We start from the raw sequence: 21,609 nt of genomic DNA on the forward strand, positions 1-21,609 counted from the left end.
GGCAGCGCGGGGCCGGGCTGGCAGGGCAGGCTGCGGCGCTGTGCCGGGCTGGGCCGCGTGGCTTTGCCGCAGGTGCGGGGCGGTGGCAGCTCCTCCGGGAGCCTCGCTGGTGAGAGCGGGGCCGAGGCGCGGGGCCGTTCGGCAGCGCTGGCGCGGGGACACGGGGTGTGCGGCGATGGGCACCCTGCTCGTCGCCCTGCGCAGGGACGCCTCTGCTAGTTACGTGTTCCGTGAGACTGTATTCCTGAACTCAGGTTAACACGAGTATCGATGACTGGAAGACCACCAGGTGGAGGGAGATCAATGTCGAGCAGATGGATATCGACTGTAAGAAATTTGCTAAAGACATTCGGAGCCTGGATAAGGAGATGAGGAGCTGGGATGCGTACACGGGGCTGGACAGCAGCGTGAAGAACATGATAACGTCCCTGCGCGCCGTGAACGAGCTGCAGAACCCGGCCATCAGGGACCGGCACTGGCAGGAGCTCATGAAGGCAACCAAGGTGCTCCCACCCCCCCGGCTCCCACCCCCGAGCCGAGACGCTCCCAGATTTGCATGCAGGGGGAAGCGCGCAGTCCGCTTTAAAAGCTGGCCATACACAAATACCTGTGCGGGGTCTTTAAACGTGGGTGTTAAGGACTCGTTTGGCTCAGCCGAGGGGAGTCCCTGCCCTGACGGTGCCAGTTCTGCTGCAGGTGAACTTCACCATGTCGGAGGACACAACCCTCGCGGAACTGCTGCAGCTGAACCTGCACAAGTTCGAGGATGAGGTTTCTGGCATCGTGGACAAAGCCATAAAAGAGTCAGGAATGGAGAAGGTAGGTGGGGCTCAGTTCCTACCCCGCCGTGCTGAGAGCCCTGCTCCGTCGCGGCTCTGCGGCTGCTGCTGCTCGCGGTCCCGCTGCAGGGCAGCCGGGGAGCCCGTGCTCCGGAGAACACGTCCCTCCCGCCTTTCTCGGGAGCTGGGACTGGGCACCGTGGAGTCCAGCTCATTCCTCACGCCCGTCTGCAGGTGCTCAACAGCCTGGACGCCACGTGGGCAGTGATGGAGTTCGAGCACGAGACCCATGCCAGGACCGGCATCGTGCTGCTCAAGTCGAACGAGGAGATGATCGAGACGCTGGAGGACCACCAGACACAGCTGCAGAACATGATGACCTCCAAGTACCTGGCCTTCTTCCTTCAGGAGGTGTCGAGCTGGCAGCAGAAGCTGTCGACCACCGACTCCGTTATCAACATCTGGTTTGAGTTGCAGAGGACGTGGAGTCACCTGGAAAGCATCTTCGTTGGCTCTGAGGACATCCGCAGCCAGCTGCCCAAGGAGTCGAAGCTTTTTGATAGCATTGATGAGGAATTCAAAGTGCGAAGCCGCCACCCCCGCGCCCCTGGGAGCTCGCGGCCGGTTCGGGTAGAGCCGAAGCGTTTTTCCTCTTGCAGGTAATAATGGCCGATGCGGTAAAAACTCCCAAAGTGATTGAAGCCACTAACAAGCCCGGTCTCTACGACAAGCTGGAGGAGCTGCAGAAAAGGTGAGGTTCAAGTTGTCCTGGCGACGCTTCCACTGGCTGCTCTGGGGCCAAGAGGAGCGTTTGATTTCTCCGCAGTTACATTGATCTCAAAACGACAAGGAGGTGGCGAAGAGTAAAAGCTAACGCGCAGGGGTTAACGGAGGCGTTGTCGTTGGTTTCTGTCAGGCTGGCGGTCTGTGAGAAGGCTTTGGCTGAATACCTGGAGACCAAGAGGCTGGCTTTCCCCAGATTCTACTTTGTTTCCTCTGCAGACCTGCTTGACATTTTATCTAACGGGACTGAGCCAGTAGAGGTACGAGCTGCGTGTGGAGCACAGAGACGAGTCCTGGGGCTCTTGCGTGCTTGTTCGAGCAGTTTTAAAATGTTTCTCATGCTGTGGGGCAGAACAGCGTCTCTGGCACCGCCCGGAGCGCCGTGCAGGGCCAACGCACCCACCCCTGCGCGGACACGGTCCCCGACTGCTGCCACGGTCCCCGACTGCTGCCACGGTCCCCGACTGCTGCCACTGTCCGCAGGTGTCCCGGCATCTGTCGAAGCTGTTCGACAGTCTGGCTAAACTGAAGTTCAAGATGGGTGCGGACAAAAAGCCGCTGAAGGTCGCCCTGGGGATGTTCAGCGGTGACAAGGAGTACGTGCCCTTCGACGCGGACTGTGACCTGTCTGGCCAGGTGAGCGGGGCCCGCGCAGGCGCAGGGGCGGACGGGGAGGAACCTTGTGCTTGCTGCGCACTAACAGCCTGACGGGGGTTTAAAATCCAATTGCAAAGCCTTGCAACCAAACCCACACACTGCAGAAACAGGCTCTGCCTCACAGGTGTACAACAGCGCTGGTGCAGCACCAGGGTCACAAACCCCTCCAGCCCCGCAGCCTCTGGGCTCCATCACCCTCAGCCCGGGCTCCGCACCCGTGGAGTCCCCGCGGGGCCGAGGGCCGGGTCTGCGCGCGGCGGCGCCGTCCGGTGGGAGCTGCCGGCTCAGCCGCGCTGCCGCGTGTCCGCAGGTGGAGGTCTGGCTGAACCGCGTCCTGGGCAGCATGCGCGCCACGCTGCGCAGCCTCATCCCCGAGGCCCTGGCCACCTACGAGGAGAAGGCGCGGGAGCAGTGGGTGTTTGACTACCCGGCACAGGTGGGAGCTGCGGCACGGGCGGGCGCGCCGGCGCCTTGCGGAGCCCTCGAGGACGCTGCCTTTCCCTTTGTGGCCGTGTTTTGTCCCTGCGGTTGCTGCAGGTTGCCCTGACGTGCACCCAGATCTGGTGGACCACCGAGGTCGGCATGGCCTTCTCGAAGCTGGAGGAAGGCTACGAGAACGCCATAAAGGACTACAACAAAAAGCAGGTCGGTGTCCCTCGATGCCGCAGCCCCTCTGCCCCAACGCGGTGCGGTCTGGGCTGGGGCTCACCGGAGATGCCAAAGGATGAAGCCATTCTCCTTGTTTGTTTTGCTCCTCAGATCACCCAGCTGAACATGCTGATTTCACTGCTCATTGGCAACCTGAGTGCTGGTGACAGGATGAAGATCATGACGATCTGTACCATCGACGTCCACGCCAGGGATGTTGTGGCCAAAATGATCCTCGCGAAGGTATTCATTACAGGACAAGATTGTTACTGCTTTGTGTCTCGATACTTCCGAGCATAGATTTCCTGTTATTTCATTAATTTCCGAGATTTCCAAAGCATCCCGAGTGCGTGAGGAAGCCACACGTGGGGTATTGGGCGTGTGTGGGAGCCGGGCAGGTGGCAGCACAGCTGGGGTCAGGCAACATGGGGCCGGGCCTCGTGCAAAGCCGGAGCCAGGAGCAGCCTGGCGGGTTCCTGCCGCGGTGTGTGGTGCGTGGCCGTGCACCGCGGCTGCTGGGCACGAGTGGGGTGGTCCTCGCCCGCCCCAGCATCGCACTGGGACCTGTTTGCACACTGCCGTCCTGCCCGGAGGTGGCCAAGGGTCCCAGTGCCGGTGCAGGAGGTGGCCGTCCCGCGGGTGGTGCCGGTGCCAGCCTGCCCGCCGCAGCCGCTGCTCCGCAGGTGGAGAGCGCCCAGGCCTTCACCTGGCAGTCCCAGCTGCGGCACCGCTGGGACGACGGCAAGAAGCACTGCTACGCCAACATCTGCGACGCACAGCTGCAGTACTCGTACGAGTACCTGGGGAACACGCCCCGGCTGGTCATCACCCCCCTGACTGATCGGTGGGTGCTCGGCTCCCACACCCCGCTGCCCACACCGGGGCCGTGCCGCGCTGCCGGCACCGCTCAGCCCCGGCGTCCTCCCGCGGCAGATGCTACATCACCCTGACGCAGTCCCTGCACCTCTACATGGGAGGGGCCCCCGCCGGCCCTGCGGGCACCGGGAAAACGGAGACCACCAAGGACCTGGGCCGCGCCATAGGGACCATGGTCTACGTCTTCAACTGCTCCGAACAGATGGACTACAAGGTGGGGAGTGGGACAGTGGCACCGCGGGGTGGTGGCCAAGATGGGGGGACCCACTTTCGGGAGGCAGCGCTGAGTGTGCATCCCCTGTGCCCGGCGGCAGCGCCAGGCGCCGATGCCCTGGAGCCGATGCCCTGGAGCCGATGCCCTGGAGCCGCACTCCCCTGCCTGCTCAGCAGCTGGAGAGAAAACTGCGGGTCCGGCCCTGGTGCCAGCCCGTCCCGCTCACCCCCCGTGCCCTGGGCAGCTCGTGGCCGGGGAGCCCGGGGGCTTTAACACCGCCAAGTGTTTCCCAGAGAAAGCTCACCGCAGCGAGCCGCTCCCGTGCCCCGGCTCCCCGCCAGCCCCCAGCGCAGCCCTGTGCTGCGGCACGGCGGCTGATGCCGTTCTGGTGCTTTGTCCCCAGTCCTGTGGCAACATCTACAAGGGGCTGGCTCAGACCGGAGCCTGGGGCTGCTTCGACGAGTTCAACCGCATCGCGGTGGAGGTTCTGTCCGTGATCGCCGTGCAGGTGCGTGCTCTCCATGGGGAACCAGCTGCAGCTTGGGCTGCGTTTGGGGCCGAGCGCTCGGTGTTCCCAGTGTGTGTCCTGAGCGCTGACTCAGTTCAATCTGACTCTCCAAGGGACAGTTTGCTGCCATTTTCAGCTGTCGTGCTGGGAGGCAGATGGAAGTGCAGCCGTCCAGGGGCTTTGGGCATGTTCAGGACCTCACAGCCCAGCCCTGTCCCATCCCGGTGACCCGTCACCCCGGTGGCTCTGCCATTGCCAGGGACAGGGCGTCGCGGTGCCGGGGCAGAAGCTGAATAAATGCCAGCGCTCCTGACCTGGGGTTGCCACGCTGCCGTGGCTTCGGGCAGCTCTTGGTGGTATTTCCAGCACCGCCAAGGGCAGAGCACCCTCTGGGCTGGGTGTCCGTGGGGGTGCAGCTGAGCCGGGGCGCGGGCAGGGACCCGCGGGGCTGCCGGCACTGATCCCCGTCCCGCCAGGTGAAGTGCATACAAGATGCAATTCGCGCCAAGAAGAAAACGTTTGATTTCCTCGGAGAGAAAATCACCCTGGTCCCGTCGGTCGGGCTGTTCATCACCATGAACCCCGGCTACGCCGGCCGGACAGAACTGCCCGAGAATTTAAAGGCTCTGTTCAGGTACCGCGGGCAGCCGGGCCGGTGTGAAAGCGGCGGTAGTTGCGGCGCTTACCGCCGTGTAACACCCGTGCGGGTGCGGGGGTGTGCACCCCGGCCCCGCTCAGCCGCCGCCGCTCCGCTCCAGACCCTGCGCCATGGTCGTGCCCGACTTCGAGCTGATCTGTGAAATCATGCTTGTCGCGGAGGGATTTATGGATGCTAAACTTCTAGCAAGAAAGTTCATTACTCTGTATACACTCTGCAAAGAGCTGCTATCTAAACAGGTAATTTAGCAACCTTGCGAGGTTCTTTCAGACAAAGAGTTCATTTGAATTGCAGAGCTGAGGGACTGTGGCAGCACCACTGGTGGCAGCGTGCTGGCTGGCGGTCTGCACCGTCCCAGCCTGGGCTAGACAAATTCTGCCTCCACGCTGGTGTAGCAGGCGGCACGTTTCTGTCCTCCAGAAGAAATAAGCCCAAAAATGCAATGGGATGGGATGGGATGGGATGGGATGGGATGGGATGGGATGGGATGGGATGGGATGGGATAGCATAGCAGCCAGTTAAGATGAGAGCATCCAGCTATTATTGATCTCAGCCAAAGACACTGGCAATCAAAGCACGTTTCCAGGCAGCAGGCCTGGCTGCCCCGCACCCCCCGGCTGGAGCTTGTCCTGGACATGAGCTCACTTAAGCCAGGCCTAGGGCACCGCCTGGATGAGCCAGTGTGGGGCAGGGCACGGGGTGTTCCTCTCCATCATCATTTAAAGCTGTTCTCCCTCACCAAGGTGGAGTTGTGACACTTTGCTCCCTGTCGGCAGGACCACTACGACTGGGGTCTGCGGGCTATCAAGTCCGTGCTGGTGGTAGCCGGCTCCTTGAAGAGGGGGGACCCTGGCCGTGCTGAGGATCAAGTCCTGATGAGAGCTTTACGAGACTTCAACATCCCCAAGATCGTAACAGATGACTTGCCCGTCTTCATGGGGCTGATTGGAGACCTGTTCCCAGCCCTGGACGTCCCCAGGAAGAGGGATCTCAACTTCGAGAAGGTGCGAGCCCACGCGCGGCCCCGGCGCCAGCAGCGCCCCCGCCCCGGCAGGTCCATGCGGCGCGGCTGGCGGCGGCCGCTCGGCTCGCGGGGTGGCTGGGGCTGTGCCAGCTGCGCTCAGCACCGCTGTCCCTGCAGATCATCAAGCAGGCCGTTGTGGAGCTGAAGCTGCAGGCGGAGGAGAGCTTCGTGCTGAAGGTGGTGCAGCTGGAGGAGCTGCTGCAAGTCAGACACTCCGTCTTCATCATCGGCAACACCGGCTGCGGCAAGTCCCAGGTAGTGGCCAAACTGTCCCCGAGGACACGGGGTCCCCTCCTGCCCGGCCCAGAACACCAGAGCGCCCGAGCGGCTCCGCATCCCGCTGCGGGCAGGGGCTGCACCGGTCCCGTCTCCGCAGGTGCTGAAGTCGCTCAACAGGACGTACCAGATGATGAAGCGGAGGCCGGTCACTGTGGACCTCGACCCAAAGGCCGTGACCTGCGATGAGCTGTTTGGGGTTATTCATCCGGCCACGCGGGAGTGGAAGGACGGTGAGACGCTGACACGCGCGCGGGCGGGACCCGGAACAAGCCGCCCTGCAGCAGCAGCTGCCGCGCGGGCAAATACCTTCGTAAAATATCGATCTATAAACACTTTGTGCTGTGGTGGTGGAGTGGGAAGATCTTTCCTTGGGGCTTTTTACCGGACCGTGAAGGGGGAGGAACACATTTTGGGGAAGCGCCACCTGCGCATCCCTCAGCAAACCTGCCGCGAGCGGCACGCGCTGCCAGGGACAAACCGCGCTCTCTCTGTGGGGCAGGTCTGTTTTCTACAGCCATGCGTGACCTGGCCAACATCACACATAACGGGCCCAAGTGGATCATCCTTGATGGAGACATTGACCCCATGTGGATCGAGTCCCTGAACACGGTCATGGATGACAACAAGGTCGGTGCCGTCACGCCCCAGGAGCTTTGCTCGCTCGCTAACTCAGGGTGATCAGCCTGCGCTCACACCTGGGCCCAAGGAGCAGGCATCCCCCGTGACGAGCTGCTTCCCCAGATCCTCACCCTGGCCAGCAACGAGCGCATTCCCCTCAACCCCACCATGCGGCTCCTCTTTGAGATCAGCCACCTGCGCACCGCCACGCCGGCCACCGTGTCCCGCGCGGGCATCCTCTACATCAACCCCGCCGACCTGGGCTGGAGCCCGTGAGCGCGGGGAGGGGCGGGGGGGACGGGGGGAGCGGGGGGAGCGGGGGGAGCGGGGCCCTGGGCGCCGGCCCCACGCAGCCTCAGCCCTGCCGTCCTCCCGCAGCATCGTGACCAGCTGGGTCGACACGAGGGCGGCGCAGTCCGAGAGGGCCAGTCTGACGCTCCTGTTTGACAAGTACCTGCCGGTGTGCCTGGAGAAGGTCAAGAAGGGATTTAAGACGATCACCCCGGTGCCCGAGGTGACGGTGATCCACACGGTGCTGCACCTGCTGGAGTGTCTCCTGACGCCCCAGACCGTCCCGCCGGACTCGCCCCGGGACCTCTATGAGCTCTATTTTGTGTTCGCCTGCACCTGGGCCTTCGGCGGGGCCATGTTCCAGGACCAGGTGCGCCACCGCGCCCCGGCGGCTCCGGCCCAGGCCCACGGCCGCATCCTGGCCAAAGCGCTGAAGCAACCGTGCTGGCCGGTTTCTGAGGCTTTTGTTTGGCTCCCCGCAGCTCACGGATTACCGCCTGGAGTTCAGCAAGTGGTGGGTGAGCGAGTTTAAAACCGTCAAGTATCCTGCCCAGGGGACAATCTTTGACTATTACATTGACCCGAAAACAAGGAAATTCATGCCCTGGACTGAGAAAGTGCCAAAATTCGAACTGGATCCTGAAGTCCCTTTACAGGTATTTCCCGCGAGCTCTGTGTGCCGTGGCTGTCTCTTGAAACGCTGTCCTGAGTGGGGGGTCGTGTCAGAGGTGCCAGGGAAACGGAGAGGTGCCGCGGTTGAATCTGGCCCGTGTGCCGGCTGAACAAAACAGTGGGCACAGTTCCAGGAGCTGTGCCGTGTTGTTGTGTTTTAATAACTCATTCTTCTGACAGCTCCTATTTTTGGTCAGAAAGTCTTTAGAGTAACCAAGCACTTGAGAGCCTTTTGCTTTAGAGAGGGACCAGGTTTGTTTGGAGAGAGAGCATCCTCCGGTAGAGCAGCCGGCACTGCCGGGAACATGGGGCGGGGGCTCGGCGCGCTGCCCCGGCTGTGCCGGCAGGTCCTGGCTCTGCCCGCGCGCGGCGGCTCCGGCAGCGGCTGCCGAGCGCCAGCACCAACACGAGTTCTCCCCAGGCCTCCATGGTGCACACGGCAGAGACCACCCGCGTGCGCTACTTCATGGACCTGCTGATGGAGCAGCGGCGGCCGGTGATGCTGGTGGGGAACGCGGGGACGGGAAAGTCGGTGATGATGCGGGACAAGCTGGCAGCGCTCAGCACCGACGAGTACTTCGTGCAGTTCGTGCCCTTTAACTTCTACACCACCTCGGCCATGCTGCAGGGTAAGGCTGGCCCGGGCTGCGCCCTGGCCCCAGCGCGGCCCCCCGGCCCCGGCGCGACCCCCCCCCGCCCTGCCCACCCGCCCCTCTCGCCGCAGCCGTCCTGGAGAAGCCCCTGGAGAAGAAATCGGGGCGGAACTACGGCCCGCCCGGCGCCCGCAGGCTCATCTACTTTGTCGACGACATGAACATGCCGGAGGTGGACAAGTACGGCACCGTGGCACCGCACACGCTCATCCGGCAGCACATGGACCACGGGCACTGGTAGGTGCCTGCCCGGTGGCCCCCGCCACCGGGGCGCGGTGACCCGTGCCCGGCAGAGCCGCGCTGGCGCCTGTGCCGTCCTGGCTGAGCTGGTGGTTCCCCCACCTGTGCATCCCAGAGCCACGGGGAGCCTTTGGCAGGGAACAGGAAAAGGCCCTCCCAGTGACTCCAAACGCGCCACGGCAAACAGCCCCAGCGCCACGGGGTCCCCGTTCCCAGCAGGGCAGGCGGCAGGGGCTGGTTTGGGAAGGGAGGGAGGTGACAAGTGAGTGCCGGGGGCCGCGGGGCCGTGGGGTGCAGGAAGGGCCCCGGACAGCGTCACCGGAGCGGACGGAGCTCGGCGGGGTCGGGGCAGCACAGCCCGGCGGGAGGACCCCGGCCCTGGACAGTGTCACAGTGCCGGTCCCTGCACAGGTACGACAGGACCAAACTGACCCTGAAGGACATTCACAACTGCCAGTACGTGGCCTGCATGAACCCGACCGCGGGGTCCTTCACCATCGACCCCAGGCTACAGGTACGCGGGGCTGGGGCCGCGTTCAGCACGTCCCTTCTCCTGGGACCAGAGCCTGGAGGGGCTGGGATGGGGTGGGACAGAATGGGATGGGACTGGGATGGGGTGTGATGGAGTGGGATGGGATGGGGTGTGGTGTGATGGGGTGTGATGTGGTGGGATGGGGTGTGATGTGGTGGGATGGGGTGTGATGTGGTGGGATGGAGTGTGATGGGGTGAGATGGAGTGTGATGGGGTGGGATGGGGTGTGATGGGGTGGGATGGGGTGTGATGGGGTGGGATGGGGTGTGATGGGGTGGGATGTGGTGTGATGGGGTGTGATGGGGTGGGATGGGGTGTGATGGGGTGGGATGTGGTGTGATGGGGTGGGATGGGGTGGGATGGGGTGTGATGTGGTGGGATGGGGTGGGATGGGGTGTGATGGGGTGGGATGGGGTGTGATGGGGTGGGATGTGGTGTGATGTGGTGGGATGGGGTGTGATGGGGTGGGATGGGGTGTGATGGGGTGGGATGGGGTGGGATGGGGTGTGATGGGGTGGGATGGGGTGTGATGGGGTGGGATGTGGTGTGATGGGGTGTGATGGGGTGGGATGGGGTGGGATGGGGTGGGATGTGGTGGGATGGGGTGGGATGGGGTGTGATGGGGTGGGATGGGGTGTGATGGGGTGGGATGTGGTGTGATGTGGTGGGATGGGGTGTGATGGGGTAGATGTGGTGGGGCACCTCACGGTGCCGGCTGCCCGCATCACTCCCTGGGGGCAAAGCTCCCCCTGAGCTTTTGCTCCTTTCCGCAGCGCCATTTCTGCGTCTTCGCTGTGAGCTTCCCCGGGCAGGAGGCCCTGCTGACGGTGTTCAGCACCATCCTCGCCCAGCACCTGCAGCTGCAGAAGATGCCGCCAGCTGTGCAGAAGCTGCAGCCGCAGCTGGTAGCAGCAGCGCTGGGTGAGTCCCTGCAAATGGTCCAGCCAAAACCTGGGGCTCGTCCCACCTGCCCACAGTGACCGGGGAGGCCACACCAGGCTCGGAGACCCCGCCGGGGCTGCCGTGGTCTCAGGGGACCCGCCCACCCACTCACTGCACTCCCTGCCCACAGCTCTGCACCAGAAGGTCGCATCCATCTTCTTGCCAACAGCCATCAAGTTCCACTACATCTTCAACCTCCGCGACCTCTCCAACATCTTCCAGGTAGAGGGAGGGCTGGTTCCTCCAAGACATTCTCATCCCTTTCTCTCCTCCGTCACACATCCTGCAGTGCGCCGTGTCCCTGCACGTTACCACGGCCCCTTCCCAAAGCCAACCTTGAAACCCGGCTCTGAGCAGCAGTGAAGGGAACTCCCAAGGCTGAGGGGTTTGGTGCTTGGCAGGGCCTGCTGTTCTCCACCCCCGAGTGCCTGAGAGCTCCCGTGGACTTGGTGCGCCTCTGGCTCCACGAAGCCGAGAGGGTGTACAGGGACAAGCTCGTCGATGAAAAGGATCAAACCACCTTTGGGAGGACACTGGTGGACACCTGCCAGAAGTTCTTTGGTGTAAGTTGTGCTGGAAAATGAGGGAGACCCCCACGGTGGTGGTGCTGCACTGCCCGGCTGCCCCCAGCTGAGCCCCGAGCTGAGCGCCACATCTGGCTCTGCCTCTCCCAGGAACTCGGTGAAGAGCTGGTGTTCGCCAAGCCCAACATCTACTTCCACTTTGCCCAGGGCCTGGGCGACCCCAAGTACCTGCCGGTGCCGAGCTGGCCGGCGCTGAACAAGCTGCTGGGGGAGGCCCTGGACGGCTACAACGAGGTGAACGCGGCCATGAGCCTGGTGAGCGCCGCGGCCCCAACGCCGCAACACCGACTCCTTGGGTTTGTGCCTCGTGGGGCATTTGCTGCTTCTCCTGCCGTGATTCAGGTTGTCAAACCTCCCCCTCCTGTTTTCTCCAGGTGCTCTTTGAAGACGCGGTGTCTCATATTTGCAGAATTAGTCGGATCTTAGAGTCCCCCCAGGGCAACGCGCTGCTGGTGGGGGTGGGCGGCAGCGGGAAGCAGAGCCTGGCGCGGCTGGCAGCGTTCATCAGCAACCTGAACGTGTTCCAGATTACGCTGAGGAAAGGCTACGGCATCCCAGACCTGAAGGTGAGCGCGGCCCCGGCGCGGCCCCGGCGGCACGGCTCGCGGGAGCGCGGGCTCCGCTCCGCTCGCTGCGTCTGTGTCCCGTGCCGTGCGCTCAGACGTGTTTCCTGACCCCGAGTCCTGCCCGCGGGGCCCTGGGCGGAGCCGAACCCGGCCCGTGGGGAGCAGCTCGGGGTGACGGCTCCGCTGTCCGTCCAGCTGGACCTCGCTGCCCAGTACGTCAAGGCGGCCGTGAAGAACCTCCCCACCGTGTTCCTGATGACGGACTCCCAGGTTGCTGAAGAATCGTTCCTGGTCCTCATCAACGATTTCCTGGCGTCTGGGGAGGTGCCAGGGCTCTTTCAGGATGATGAGGTGGAAGAAATTATCAGTGCCATGAGGACCACAGTGAAGTTACTTGGGTTGCCAGATACAAGGGAAAATTGCTGGAAACTATTTATAGACAAAGTCAGGCGTCAGTTAAAGGTGGGTGCTCACCCAGGAGGGGCTTTGTCAGCGCTCCTGGCTTCTCCCCTCCAAAGCCTGTCTGCAGACAGGACACACACCGCGCTTTCCCTGCGCGGTGACGTGTGACGCTCTGGCCCAGGTCATCCTCTGCTTCTCCCCCGTGGGCTCCACGCTGCGGGTGCGTGCGCGGCGGTTCCCCGCCGTGGTCAACTGCACGGCCATCGACTGGTTCCACGAGTGGCCGGAGGACGCGCTGGTGTCCGTCAGCAGCCGCTTCCTGGAGGAAACGGGGGACATCGAGGTGAGGGGGCCCGGGGTGCTGCCTGCCACCCCGTGTCCAGCCCCGTGCGGGGAGCCGGGGGCACCGGCTGCTCCGAGTCAGCCTGCAGCTCTGCTGCTCCCCGGGGCCACGTGCCGGGGCGGGGGGCGGCTCTGGTGTCACAGCCCGCAGCCCCACGCTGGGGACAAACCCATCCTCGGCGCCCCTTTGTCCTTAAGACACCACCACAAATAACGAGCTGGAAGCATCAGCTTTGCCGCGGTGCAGCCCGGGTTAACCTGAGGGATTAGGGCCAGGAGAACCAGAGCTGGGCTTAAGAGCTGGCACCTCTGGTGCCATGGTCAGCCGCGTTCTCCAGCACACCCTGTGCTGTTCAATGACAAGCGGCACTTGCCCCCCGGCCCTGTGGGTAGATGCGGAACCAGCGCTGTGACGGGTTTGGTTCTGCACCGGCGCCGCGGCTCACGGTCTGTTCCTGGCGCAGCCCGAGGTCAAGGTCTCCATCAGCCGGTTCATGGCCCACGTCCACACCAGCGTGAAGGAGATGTCGAAGAGGTACCTGTCCACAGAGAGACGCTACAACTACACCACACCTAAGACCTTCCTGGAGCAGATAAAGCTCTACCAAAACCTGCTGTTGAAGAAACGCAGCGAGCTCACTGCCAAGATCGAGAGGCTGGAGAAGGGGCTGACGAAGCTGCAGAGCACGACGTCGCAGGTACCTGCCCACAGCGCCACCTGTGCACCGCGCCGGCAGCGGGTCCCGGGGCTGACAGGAGCCGCGTTCCCGAGGACAGTCGCGGTGGCCGGGACGTTCCCGAGCCACCGCTGTGAGCCCCACTGGGCTCGTTAGGATCAGCCCTCTCACCTGCTCCGTTTGGCCCCCATCGAGGTGGATGACCTGAAGGCCAAGCTGGCAATCCAGGAGATAGAGCTGAAGCAGAAGAACGAGGACGCAGATAAACTGATCCATGTGGTGGGCATCGAGACGCAGAAGGTCAGCAAGGAGAAAGCCATCGCTGACGAGGAGGAGCTGAAGGTCCAGGCCATCAACACGGTGTGTGATGCTGAGCCGGAGCCCAACCCCGGGGCCCAACGCGGGACAGGGCAGCACGAGCTCCGTCAGCTCTGGCTGCTCACCCCGTCCCATCCCCCCGTCCCATCCCCTCGTCCACCCAGGTGGTGACCGAGAAGCAGCGAGCGTGTGAGACCGACCTGGCCAAGGCGGAGCCGGCGCTGGTGGCTGCCCAGGAGGCCCTCGACACCCTCAACAAGGTGGGCGACCCCTGGGCGGGAGGCGGGTCCCTAGCTGGTGCTGGTGGTGCTCAGCGTCCCCGCGGTCCCTTCCTAGAACAACCTGACGGAGCTGAAGTCCTTTGGGTCCCCGCCCCAAGCCGTGGTGAACGTGACGGCGGCTGTGATGGTGCTGACGGCTCCCAACGGCAAGATACCGAAGGACAAGAGCTGGAAGGCAGCGAAAGTTATGATGGGAAAAGTAGACGCTTTCCTTGATGCCTTAAAGAAGTTTGACAAGGAGCACATCCCCGAGCCCTGTCTGAAGGCGTTTCAGTGAGTCCACGCTGGCTCCACGGGGGCTCGAGGGCAGCACGGGGCAGCGCTGGCAGCCGAGCCCGCGGGGCGCAGGCCGGGGCGCCAGCAGCCGCGGCGCGGTGCCACAGCGCAGCGTTTCCCGCCCCAGGCCCTACCAGGCCGACCCCAGTTTTGATCCAGAGTTCATCATGTCCAAGTCAACGGCCGCCGCGGGCCTGTGCTCCTGGTGCCTGAACATCGTCCGGTTCTACGAGGTGTACTGCGAGGTGGAGCCCAAGCGGCTGGCGCTGGCCGAGGCCAACGCCGAGCTGGCCGAGGCACAGGAGAAACTCGCTCGCATTAAAAAGAAAATCGCAGTAAGTGCGTGTCCCCCACGGCCCCGGCCAGGGTGGCGGCCATGGCCAGACCCTGCTCGCCTGGGCTGCCACAGCCGGCCACTGTTCGCCTTGGCTGGCGCCCGCTGCAACCTCCATCGGCCGCCAGCGATTCAGCTGCGAGTCATGGCCAAAAATGAGTGAGAAAGTTCCTACAACTCGTGTAGGCTGGTGCCCAGGTGCGGGAGCTGCCGCAGAGCTCCCTCGGGGCCCGGCGGCTCAGCGCGGCGGCGCCGCTGCGGCAAGTGACCGCGCGTGTGTTCTTTTGAAGGACCTGAATGCCAACCTGGCGGCACTCACGGCGGATTTTCAGAAAGCAACGGCTGAGAAGCTCAAATGTCAGCAGGAGGCTGATGCGACCAACAGAGTCATCACGCTGGCAAACAGGTACCGCCAGAGCGGCCTGAACCCCCGCGGCACCGCGCGGGCACTGGTGGCACCGCAACAGCCGCCATCTCTGACCCCCAGGCTCATTGGGGGCCTGGCATCCGAAAACGTCCGCTGGGCCGAGTCGGTGGAGATGCTCAGGCGGCAGGAGAACACGGTGTGTGGGGACGTGCTGCTGGTCTCCGCCTTCGTGTCCTATGTCGGCTACTTCACCAAGAAGTACCGGACGGAGCTGCTGGAGAAGGACTGGGTCCCCTTCCTCGGGCAGCTGGCGGTGAGTGGCCGGGTTGCCCGGGCTCCTTCCCCTTCGGCCGCAGCACCGAGGGGCTTTGAGGGGCCCCCGCTGCTCACGGCCAGGCACCCAACCCCCCCAGGTGCCCATCCCCACCACGCCAGAGCTGGACCCCCTCACCCTCCTCACCGACGCCGCCGACGTGGCCACCTGGAGCAACCAGGGGCTGCCCAGCGACCGCACATCCATCGAGAACGCCACCATCCTCTGCAACACCGAGCGGTGGCCCCTGGTCGTGGACGCCCAGCTCCAGGGCATCAAGTGGATCAAGAACAAATACGGGGAGGACCTGCGGGCCATCCGCCTGGGCCAGCGCAGGTGGGCAGCGCGCGGGGCCGCGGGCTCGGGCTGGACCGGCGGTGCGGGGACACGGGCTCTGCAGGACGGGGCAGCCGCGCTGCAGGGACACCCCAGCGGGGGCTCCGCGGGGTCTCAGGGCCGCAGCGGCCGGGCACACGCTCGCCCCGCGCCACATCCCCCCCATGGGCCGCAGCTACCTGGACGCCATCGAGCGGGTGGTTGCCGAGGGACAGACGCTGCTGATCGAGGACGTGGGCGAGTCGATGGAGCCTGTACTGGATCACCTGCTGGGCAGGAACACCATCAAGAAGGGCAGGTCAGCACCCCCTGTTCTCTGGTGCTGAGGAGCTTCACCTGCTCTGAGCAGCCACTGCCACCCCCTCTAATGTCTGTTTATGTCGCTTTGCACCTGTGATGAGTCACTGCCAAGTGTACAGAAATCAATTTGTTTAATTAACTGAACAGATACATTAAGATAGGAGATAAAGAAGTGGAGTATCACCCACGCTTCCGCCTGATTCTGCACACCAAGTACTTCAACCCTCACTACAAGCCAGAGGTGCAGGCCCAGTGCACCCTGATCAACTTCTTGGTGACGCGGGAGGGACTGGAGGACCAGCTCCTGGCGGCCGTGGTGGCCAAAGAGCGGCCGGACCTGGAGACCCTGAAGGTAGGAGCCCGGCTGGGGCAGCGCAGAGCGACCCCCGTCCCTGCGCCCGCTGCCGCTCAGCCGCAGCCCAGGTGTCCGCGGGGACTCGGGCTCGTGCTTTGCCCCGCGGGTGACGGCCCGAGCCGTGTCCCCTCCTCTGGCGTCGGGGCTCTGTCACAGCACGAGAACCTCAGCTCTCAGGCACCTCGGTGCGTTGTCTGCGGCTGCACGTAAGGGGAGAATGTTTGACTAAGGGAAGATAAAGCCGGCAGCACGGCTGACGCTGTGGTCTGGTGCGCGGTGCTTGTCAGGGCATGGCAGCTGCTGCCAGCATCGCCGCGGTCTCGTGAGGGACACGTGTCTCTCTGGGGCCCTGGTGGTGTAGGCGAACCTCACCAAGAGCCAGAACGAGTTCAAGATCAAGCTGAAGGAGCTGGAGGACTCCCTGCTGGCCCGGCTGTCCGCCGCCGGCGGCGAGTTCCTGGAGGACACGGCGCTGGTGGAGAACCTGGAAACAACGAAGCGCACGGCCATAGAGATCGAGGAAAAGGTAAGCGGGCCGGGGGCCGCGCAGCGCGAGGCCGGTGCTGCTTCGGCACGTGGAGGAGGCTGCAGAGCACCCACCCGCGTGCGTGTCAAAAGGTGAAAGAAGCCAAAGTCACCGAAGTGCAAATCAACGTGGCTAGAGAAAACTACAGGCCGGCGGCAGAGCGAGCGTCCCTGCTGTACTTCATCCTGAGCGACCTCAACAAGATCAACCCCATCTACCAGTTCTCGCTCAAGGTAACGGGAGCCAGGAGGGAGCTGCTTTGTGTGGGCAGGACGGCTCTGGGGAGCGCAGGGGTTTGCTGCTGAGCACCAATGCTGCCGGCAGAGCCCCCGGCAGCGGGTGCTGAGCTTCCCCCGGCTCCGCAGGCGTTCAGCGCGGTGTTTGAGAAAGCCATCCAGCACTCGGCCCCCAGCGACGACATCCAGCAGAGGGTGATCAACCTGACGGACGAGATCACCTACTCGGTCTACACGTACACCGCACGGGGACTCTTCGAGGCGGACAAACTCATCTTCCTGGCCCAGGTCACCTTCCAGGTAACACCTGCCCGTGTTTGCGGCTGCCGTTGTTCAATACGGAGTGTGAGTTTATGCTGGTTTAGGTTGTTCTCTCACTCCTGTGCTGCTGGTGCTCGGTAGCCCCTCGCGCGGCGCCCGTGTGTGCCGGGGCAGCCGTGACGCTGCGCTCGCCTCGCCAGGTCCTGACGCTCAAGAAAGAGGTGAACCCGGTGGAGCTGGACTTCCTCCTGCGCTTCCCTTGCAAGGCTGGCGTCACGTCCCCCGTGGATTTCCTGCAGCACCAGGGCTGGGGCGGCATCAAGGTTGGTCCTTGCGGTCGCCCACGGCACCGGGGCGAGGCCAGCGTGGCCCCGTGCGCACGGGGACCCCCGAGCGCGGGTCCCTCCAGGGGTGACTCACCCCGTTCTGTGGGACCTGAAGGTGCTCTCGGAAATGGAAGAGTTCAGGAACTTGGACAACGACATCGAGGGCTCAGCAAAGCGATGGAAGAAGTTTGTGGAGTCCGAGGTGCCGGAGAAGGAGGTGTTCCCCAAGGAGTGGAAGAGCAAGACGGCCCTGCAGAAGCTGTGCATGCTGCGCTGCATGCGGCCCGACAGGATGACCTACGCCATCAGGTGCTGGCGGCGCGGGGCCCTCCTGACAGACCCTGCGTGTCGCCGCGTGCTCCTAACGCCACTGCGCTTTCATTTTTCCATAGGGACTTTGTGGAAGAGAAGATGGGCAGCAAGTACGTGGAAGGCAGGAGCGTGGAGCTGTTCAAGGCGTACAAGGAGAGCAGCCCCTCCACACCCCTGTTCTTCATCCTCTCCCCTGGGGTTGACCCGCTGAAGGACCTGGAGGTGCTGGGTGAGCCGCTGCCCCGCGGTGCTGCCGTGAGAGCCGCGCGTTCCTGCTCGCAGCGCCCAGAAACGTGCCTCGTGCACTTTCCTCCTCTCCCCAGGCAAAAAGCTGAACTTCACCATTGAAAATGGGAAGATCCACAACGTGTCACTGGGGCAGGGCCAGGAAGTCGTGGCAGAACGAGCCCTGGAGATGGCGGCGCTACAGGGGCACTGGGTCATCCTGCAGGTGCGTGGGGACGGGGGGACAGCCCTGCGGCAACCGGGACACACCGGGACATAGCCCTTCCAGCCGCCAGCTCGGCTCAGAGTGTCCCTGGGCCCTCCAGCCCGTGTCCCCGTCACACACAGGTGCTCTTCGGGTGGCTCCGCTCCCCATCCCCCGCACGGGTGCCCCCAGCCCTGCGCTGCTGCACCGGCCCCTGGGGAGCCCAGGGCAGGGTGGGGGTGGAGGGATCCCCAGGCTGTGCTCCAGGCCCGCGGGACAGGAGGACATGAGGGCTCCTCTTGCAGAACATCCACCTGGTGGCGCGGTGGCTGGGGAGGCTGGAGAAGCTGGTGGAGCGGTACAGCGAGGGCAGCCACGCGGATTACCGCGTGTTCATGAGCGCCGAGCCGGCGCCCACGCCCGAGGCGCACATCATCCCGCAGGGGCTGCTGGAAGACGCCATCAAAATCACCAACGAGCCACCCACAGGCATGTTCGCCAACCTGCACAAAGCCCTCGACCTCTTCACCCAGGTATGCGTGCCGCGCTCCCCGCCGCGGTCACGTCGCGCCGGCTGCCGCGGGTCCGTGTGTCCAGCTGCCCATCCCCACGCTCTGCTTGCACGGGCTGAGCATGTCTGAGGTGTCACTGCAGACGGACACTGTGCCGGGAGCCCCCGGCACGTCCTGCTGCCGTTTGTCATGATGCGATTTACGGGTGACGGAGCCACCCGAGGGCCGACCCGGGGAGCTGAGTCACCAGCACCTTTCCCTGGGCTGTCAGCAGGGGGGGTGTGTGTCATTCCTACATATTTTACAAACAAGTGAGTGTAAAACTAACCACTAGCAAATCTTAATAATGCTGTTGCTTGGTTCTTTCTTTAATAAACCTCTCAGGTCCCCTTTGCCGCCACCCGCCCGTTTCCTCCAACGGAGGGAGCCGAGCGCAACATTCACTCCTTCACTTGCCGGGTCTCTCGTTTTTCCCGCTCAGGACACGTTGGAGATGAGCACCAAGGAAATTGAGTTCAAATGCATCCTGTTTGCGCTCTGTTACTTCCACGCGGTGGTGGCCGAGCGGCGCAAGTTCGGCACTCAGGGCTGGAACAGACCTTACCCCTTCAACAACGGCGACCTGACCATTTCCATCAACGTCCTCTACAACTACCTGGAGGCCAACCCCACGGTAGGGACCGCCCCCGCCCAACATACATCGTGACAATCAACCTTCTTTAAATCACTTTCCACCTAAATGCGAAGCCTGGCCTGAGCAGCAGGGTGCAGCGAGCGGGGCTGGGGCCGCAGCGCTGATCTGAATAACGACGGGATGGCAGGCCCAGGGTCCCCGTCTTGCTCCTCTCACCGAGCCCCTGCGGCTCCAGGGTCTGGCACCCCCTGGACGCTGGACGGGCCCCCATGGTGCGGTCACTCGGCCCCACAGCCGCCCCACGCGAGCTCCCCTTGCAGGTGCCATGGGACGATCTCCGGTACCTCTTTGGGGAGATCATGTACGGGGGACACATCACTGACGACTGGGACCGGCGGCTGTGCCGGACGTACCTGAGCGAGTACGTGCAGCCGGAGATGCTGGACGGGGAGGTTCACCTGGCGCCGGGGTTTCTGATCCCTCCCAGCCTGGACTACAAGGTAAGGAAGATGAACTGCAGTTTTGTGTGGGAAGCCACTGCCCCGGGTGAATGCACACTGGTCAGAGCTCCCTCTGTAACCGAGGGGGAACGCAGGGAGCAAAGTTTCAATCTCATGCAAACACACAGAATCGCTGCAAAAATAATTCCTGTGGCCGGAGCGGTAAGGGAAGAACTTAGGCAAGATGTGAGTCAAAAGTGTGTTGGATGCGCAAGGGCAGCGGCGGTGAGGCGGCACCACCGCGAGCGCCGACGTTCACGTGTTTGTGTGCGCACCTGCTGCCCCCCCGCAGGGTTACCACCAGTACATCGACGAGAACCTGCCCCCCGAGAGCCCCTACCTGTACGGGCTGCACCCCAACGCCGAGATCGGCTTCCTGACCCTCACCTCGGAGCAGCTCTTCCGCACCGTGCTGGAGATGCAGCCCAAGGAGTCGGACGCTGCGGGCGGCTCAGGTGTCTCCCGCGAGGAAAAGGTGAGTGAGGGGTCACAGCACAGTGACAGTTTAGAGGCCAGGAGGGCCGGGGGATGACCCGTTAGAACTGGTTCTGATCAGCGCAAGGCAGCAGAGACGCGACCCTGGCCCAGCTGGACCCTGCTCAGCCATCACCATTCATCTGACTCCCCGATCTCACACTTGGATTTCACAGCCCCTGTGACTCCAGCTCTTACCTTCTTGGCCACTGAAAAAGAGCTGCAGCTTTTTCAGATCCAAGAGCAGTTAGTGAAAGAGCAGAGTATGAGCAACGGGGAGGAAGGGCAGGAGAACGTGGAGGCAAAGGAAGAAAAATCTTAGGGAGCTAAGGAGCAGTGACCCGCGGCAGCTCTGTTCAGGTAGGAGCAGCGCGGTGCCGTGTTGTTCACAGGTGCAGGCGGTCCTGGAGGAGATCCTTGAGAAGCTGCCGGAGCCGTTCAATATGATGGAGATCATGGCGAAAGCGGAGGAGAAGACCCCGTTTGTTGTCGTCGCCTTCCAGGAATGTGAGCGGATGAACATCCTGACCCAGGAGATCCGGCGCTCGCTGAAGGAGCTGGACCTGGGGCTGAAGGTGCGCGGGGGCAGCGACTCCCTCCCAAACCACCTCCGCGCCCCGCGGGGCTGTCACAGGGTCCCATCCCCCCGCCCCCCACCACCAGCCCAAGCCCCCCAGCAGCCCCTGTCTGCCAGGGCGAGCTGACCATCACGGCGGACATGGAGGAGCTGGCGACCGCGCTGTTCTACGACAGCATCCCCGAGTCCTGGACGCGCTACGCGTACCCCTCGCTGCTGAGCCTGGGCGCCTGGTACGCGGACCTGCTGCTGCGCATCCGGGTCAGTTAACACTGGGCAACTGGTTTATTTCTCAATAGTAATTTAAACAGTTGGAAGTACCTGAAAGGGCCCGTTACCCCAAGAACAAGAGCAGAAGTTTGAACAGAGTTCACCACCAGAGGGTATCACTGTTGCAAAAGAACACGAGCTAACCCCACCACAGCTTTATGTCTCAGAAGAAAACAAAAGTTAACCAACTGATCTATCTGAAGTGCTGCTTTGCTGAAAAAAACGTAACAGCAGTATTGACTGCACTCGCAGTTACCAGCTGAAGTTCCATTGCTGCATTGGACTCTTGCATTTAACCACCACAAACCTCCCATCCCCCGCTCATGCTGGAAGCCACTGGGCTCGTGCTGGGCACAGGGACACGGCCGTCACCCCGTGCCCGGCGCAGCATGCTGCTGCTGCTGCAGCCCGGGCGCCTGAGCCGCTGCGCTGCTTCCCCCTTCCAGGAACTGGACGTCTGGACGACGGACTTTGTGCTGCCGGCGACGGTGTGGCTGGCGGGGTTCTTCAACCCGCAGTCCTTCCTCACCGCCATCATGCAGTCCATGGCCCGCAAGAACGAGTGGCCGCTGGACAAGATGTGTCTGACCGTGGACGTGACCAAGAAATACCGCGAGGAGATAACGGCTCCCCCCCGGGAAGGCTCCTTTGTGCACGGATTGTTCATGGAAGGTAAAAACGGCTTTTATGAGACGTTTCAGATGGAGAACGCCCAGCCTTGGGAAT

The 21,609-nt window shown here is 63.3% G+C and overlaps 1 protein-coding gene across 1 annotated transcript in view; it reads left to right on the top strand.

Annotated features, from left to right (window-relative positions):
* DNAH17 (dynein axonemal heavy chain 17) overlaps positions 1-21,609 on the top strand; it is a gene marked incomplete at both ends in the record, with an annotated part of 30,233 nt that overhangs the window by 7,938 nt on the left and 686 nt on the right. Inside the window, 55 exons of the mRNA XM_080356336.1 lie at positions 255-503; positions 697-819; positions 1,014-1,361; positions 1,439-1,530; positions 1,696-1,822; positions 2,046-2,198; positions 2,530-2,655; positions 2,757-2,864; positions 2,979-3,110; positions 3,551-3,711; positions 3,801-3,957; positions 4,361-4,465; positions 4,942-5,099; positions 5,224-5,362; positions 5,900-6,127; positions 6,265-6,402; positions 6,524-6,656; positions 6,926-7,053; positions 7,168-7,316; positions 7,423-7,705; positions 7,818-7,991; positions 8,429-8,636; positions 8,732-8,897; positions 9,312-9,414; positions 10,206-10,353; positions 10,505-10,596; positions 10,776-10,937; positions 11,049-11,213; positions 11,333-11,524; positions 11,720-11,986; positions 12,108-12,269; positions 12,733-12,966; positions 13,141-13,305; positions 13,428-13,523; positions 13,600-13,817; positions 13,948-14,155; positions 14,445-14,560; positions 14,642-14,834; positions 14,935-15,170; positions 15,346-15,468; positions 15,618-15,822; positions 16,187-16,351; positions 16,444-16,584; positions 16,717-16,887; positions 17,049-17,171; positions 17,290-17,483; positions 17,567-17,715; positions 17,810-17,937; positions 18,222-18,449; positions 18,910-19,101; positions 19,383-19,562; positions 19,855-20,037; positions 20,429-20,611; positions 20,731-20,874; positions 21,330-21,555. Of these exons, the coding sequence (XP_080212462.1) occupies positions 255-503; positions 697-819; positions 1,014-1,361; positions 1,439-1,530; positions 1,696-1,822; positions 2,046-2,198; positions 2,530-2,655; positions 2,757-2,864; positions 2,979-3,110; positions 3,551-3,711; positions 3,801-3,957; positions 4,361-4,465; positions 4,942-5,099; positions 5,224-5,362; positions 5,900-6,127; positions 6,265-6,402; positions 6,524-6,656; positions 6,926-7,053; positions 7,168-7,316; positions 7,423-7,705; positions 7,818-7,991; positions 8,429-8,636; positions 8,732-8,897; positions 9,312-9,414; positions 10,206-10,353; positions 10,505-10,596; positions 10,776-10,937; positions 11,049-11,213; positions 11,333-11,524; positions 11,720-11,986; positions 12,108-12,269; positions 12,733-12,966; positions 13,141-13,305; positions 13,428-13,523; positions 13,600-13,817; positions 13,948-14,155; positions 14,445-14,560; positions 14,642-14,834; positions 14,935-15,170; positions 15,346-15,468; positions 15,618-15,822; positions 16,187-16,351; positions 16,444-16,584; positions 16,717-16,887; positions 17,049-17,171; positions 17,290-17,483; positions 17,567-17,715; positions 17,810-17,937; positions 18,222-18,449; positions 18,910-19,101; positions 19,383-19,562; positions 19,855-20,037; positions 20,429-20,611; positions 20,731-20,874; positions 21,330-21,555 (9,277 nt within the window). The remainder of the gene's footprint in view (positions 1-254; positions 504-696; positions 820-1,013; positions 1,362-1,438; positions 1,531-1,695; positions 1,823-2,045; positions 2,199-2,529; positions 2,656-2,756; positions 2,865-2,978; positions 3,111-3,550; positions 3,712-3,800; positions 3,958-4,360; positions 4,466-4,941; positions 5,100-5,223; positions 5,363-5,899; positions 6,128-6,264; positions 6,403-6,523; positions 6,657-6,925; positions 7,054-7,167; positions 7,317-7,422; positions 7,706-7,817; positions 7,992-8,428; positions 8,637-8,731; positions 8,898-9,311; positions 9,415-10,205; positions 10,354-10,504; positions 10,597-10,775; positions 10,938-11,048; positions 11,214-11,332; positions 11,525-11,719; positions 11,987-12,107; positions 12,270-12,732; positions 12,967-13,140; positions 13,306-13,427; positions 13,524-13,599; positions 13,818-13,947; positions 14,156-14,444; positions 14,561-14,641; positions 14,835-14,934; positions 15,171-15,345; positions 15,469-15,617; positions 15,823-16,186; positions 16,352-16,443; positions 16,585-16,716; positions 16,888-17,048; positions 17,172-17,289; positions 17,484-17,566; positions 17,716-17,809; positions 17,938-18,221; positions 18,450-18,909; positions 19,102-19,382; positions 19,563-19,854; positions 20,038-20,428; positions 20,612-20,730; positions 20,875-21,329; positions 21,556-21,609) is intronic.

Source organism: Nesoenas mayeri, assembly GCF_963082525.1.
Source record: "Nesoenas mayeri genome assembly, chromosome: 19".
Taxonomy (NCBI): domain Eukaryota; kingdom Metazoa; phylum Chordata; class Aves; order Columbiformes; family Columbidae; genus Nesoenas; species Nesoenas mayeri.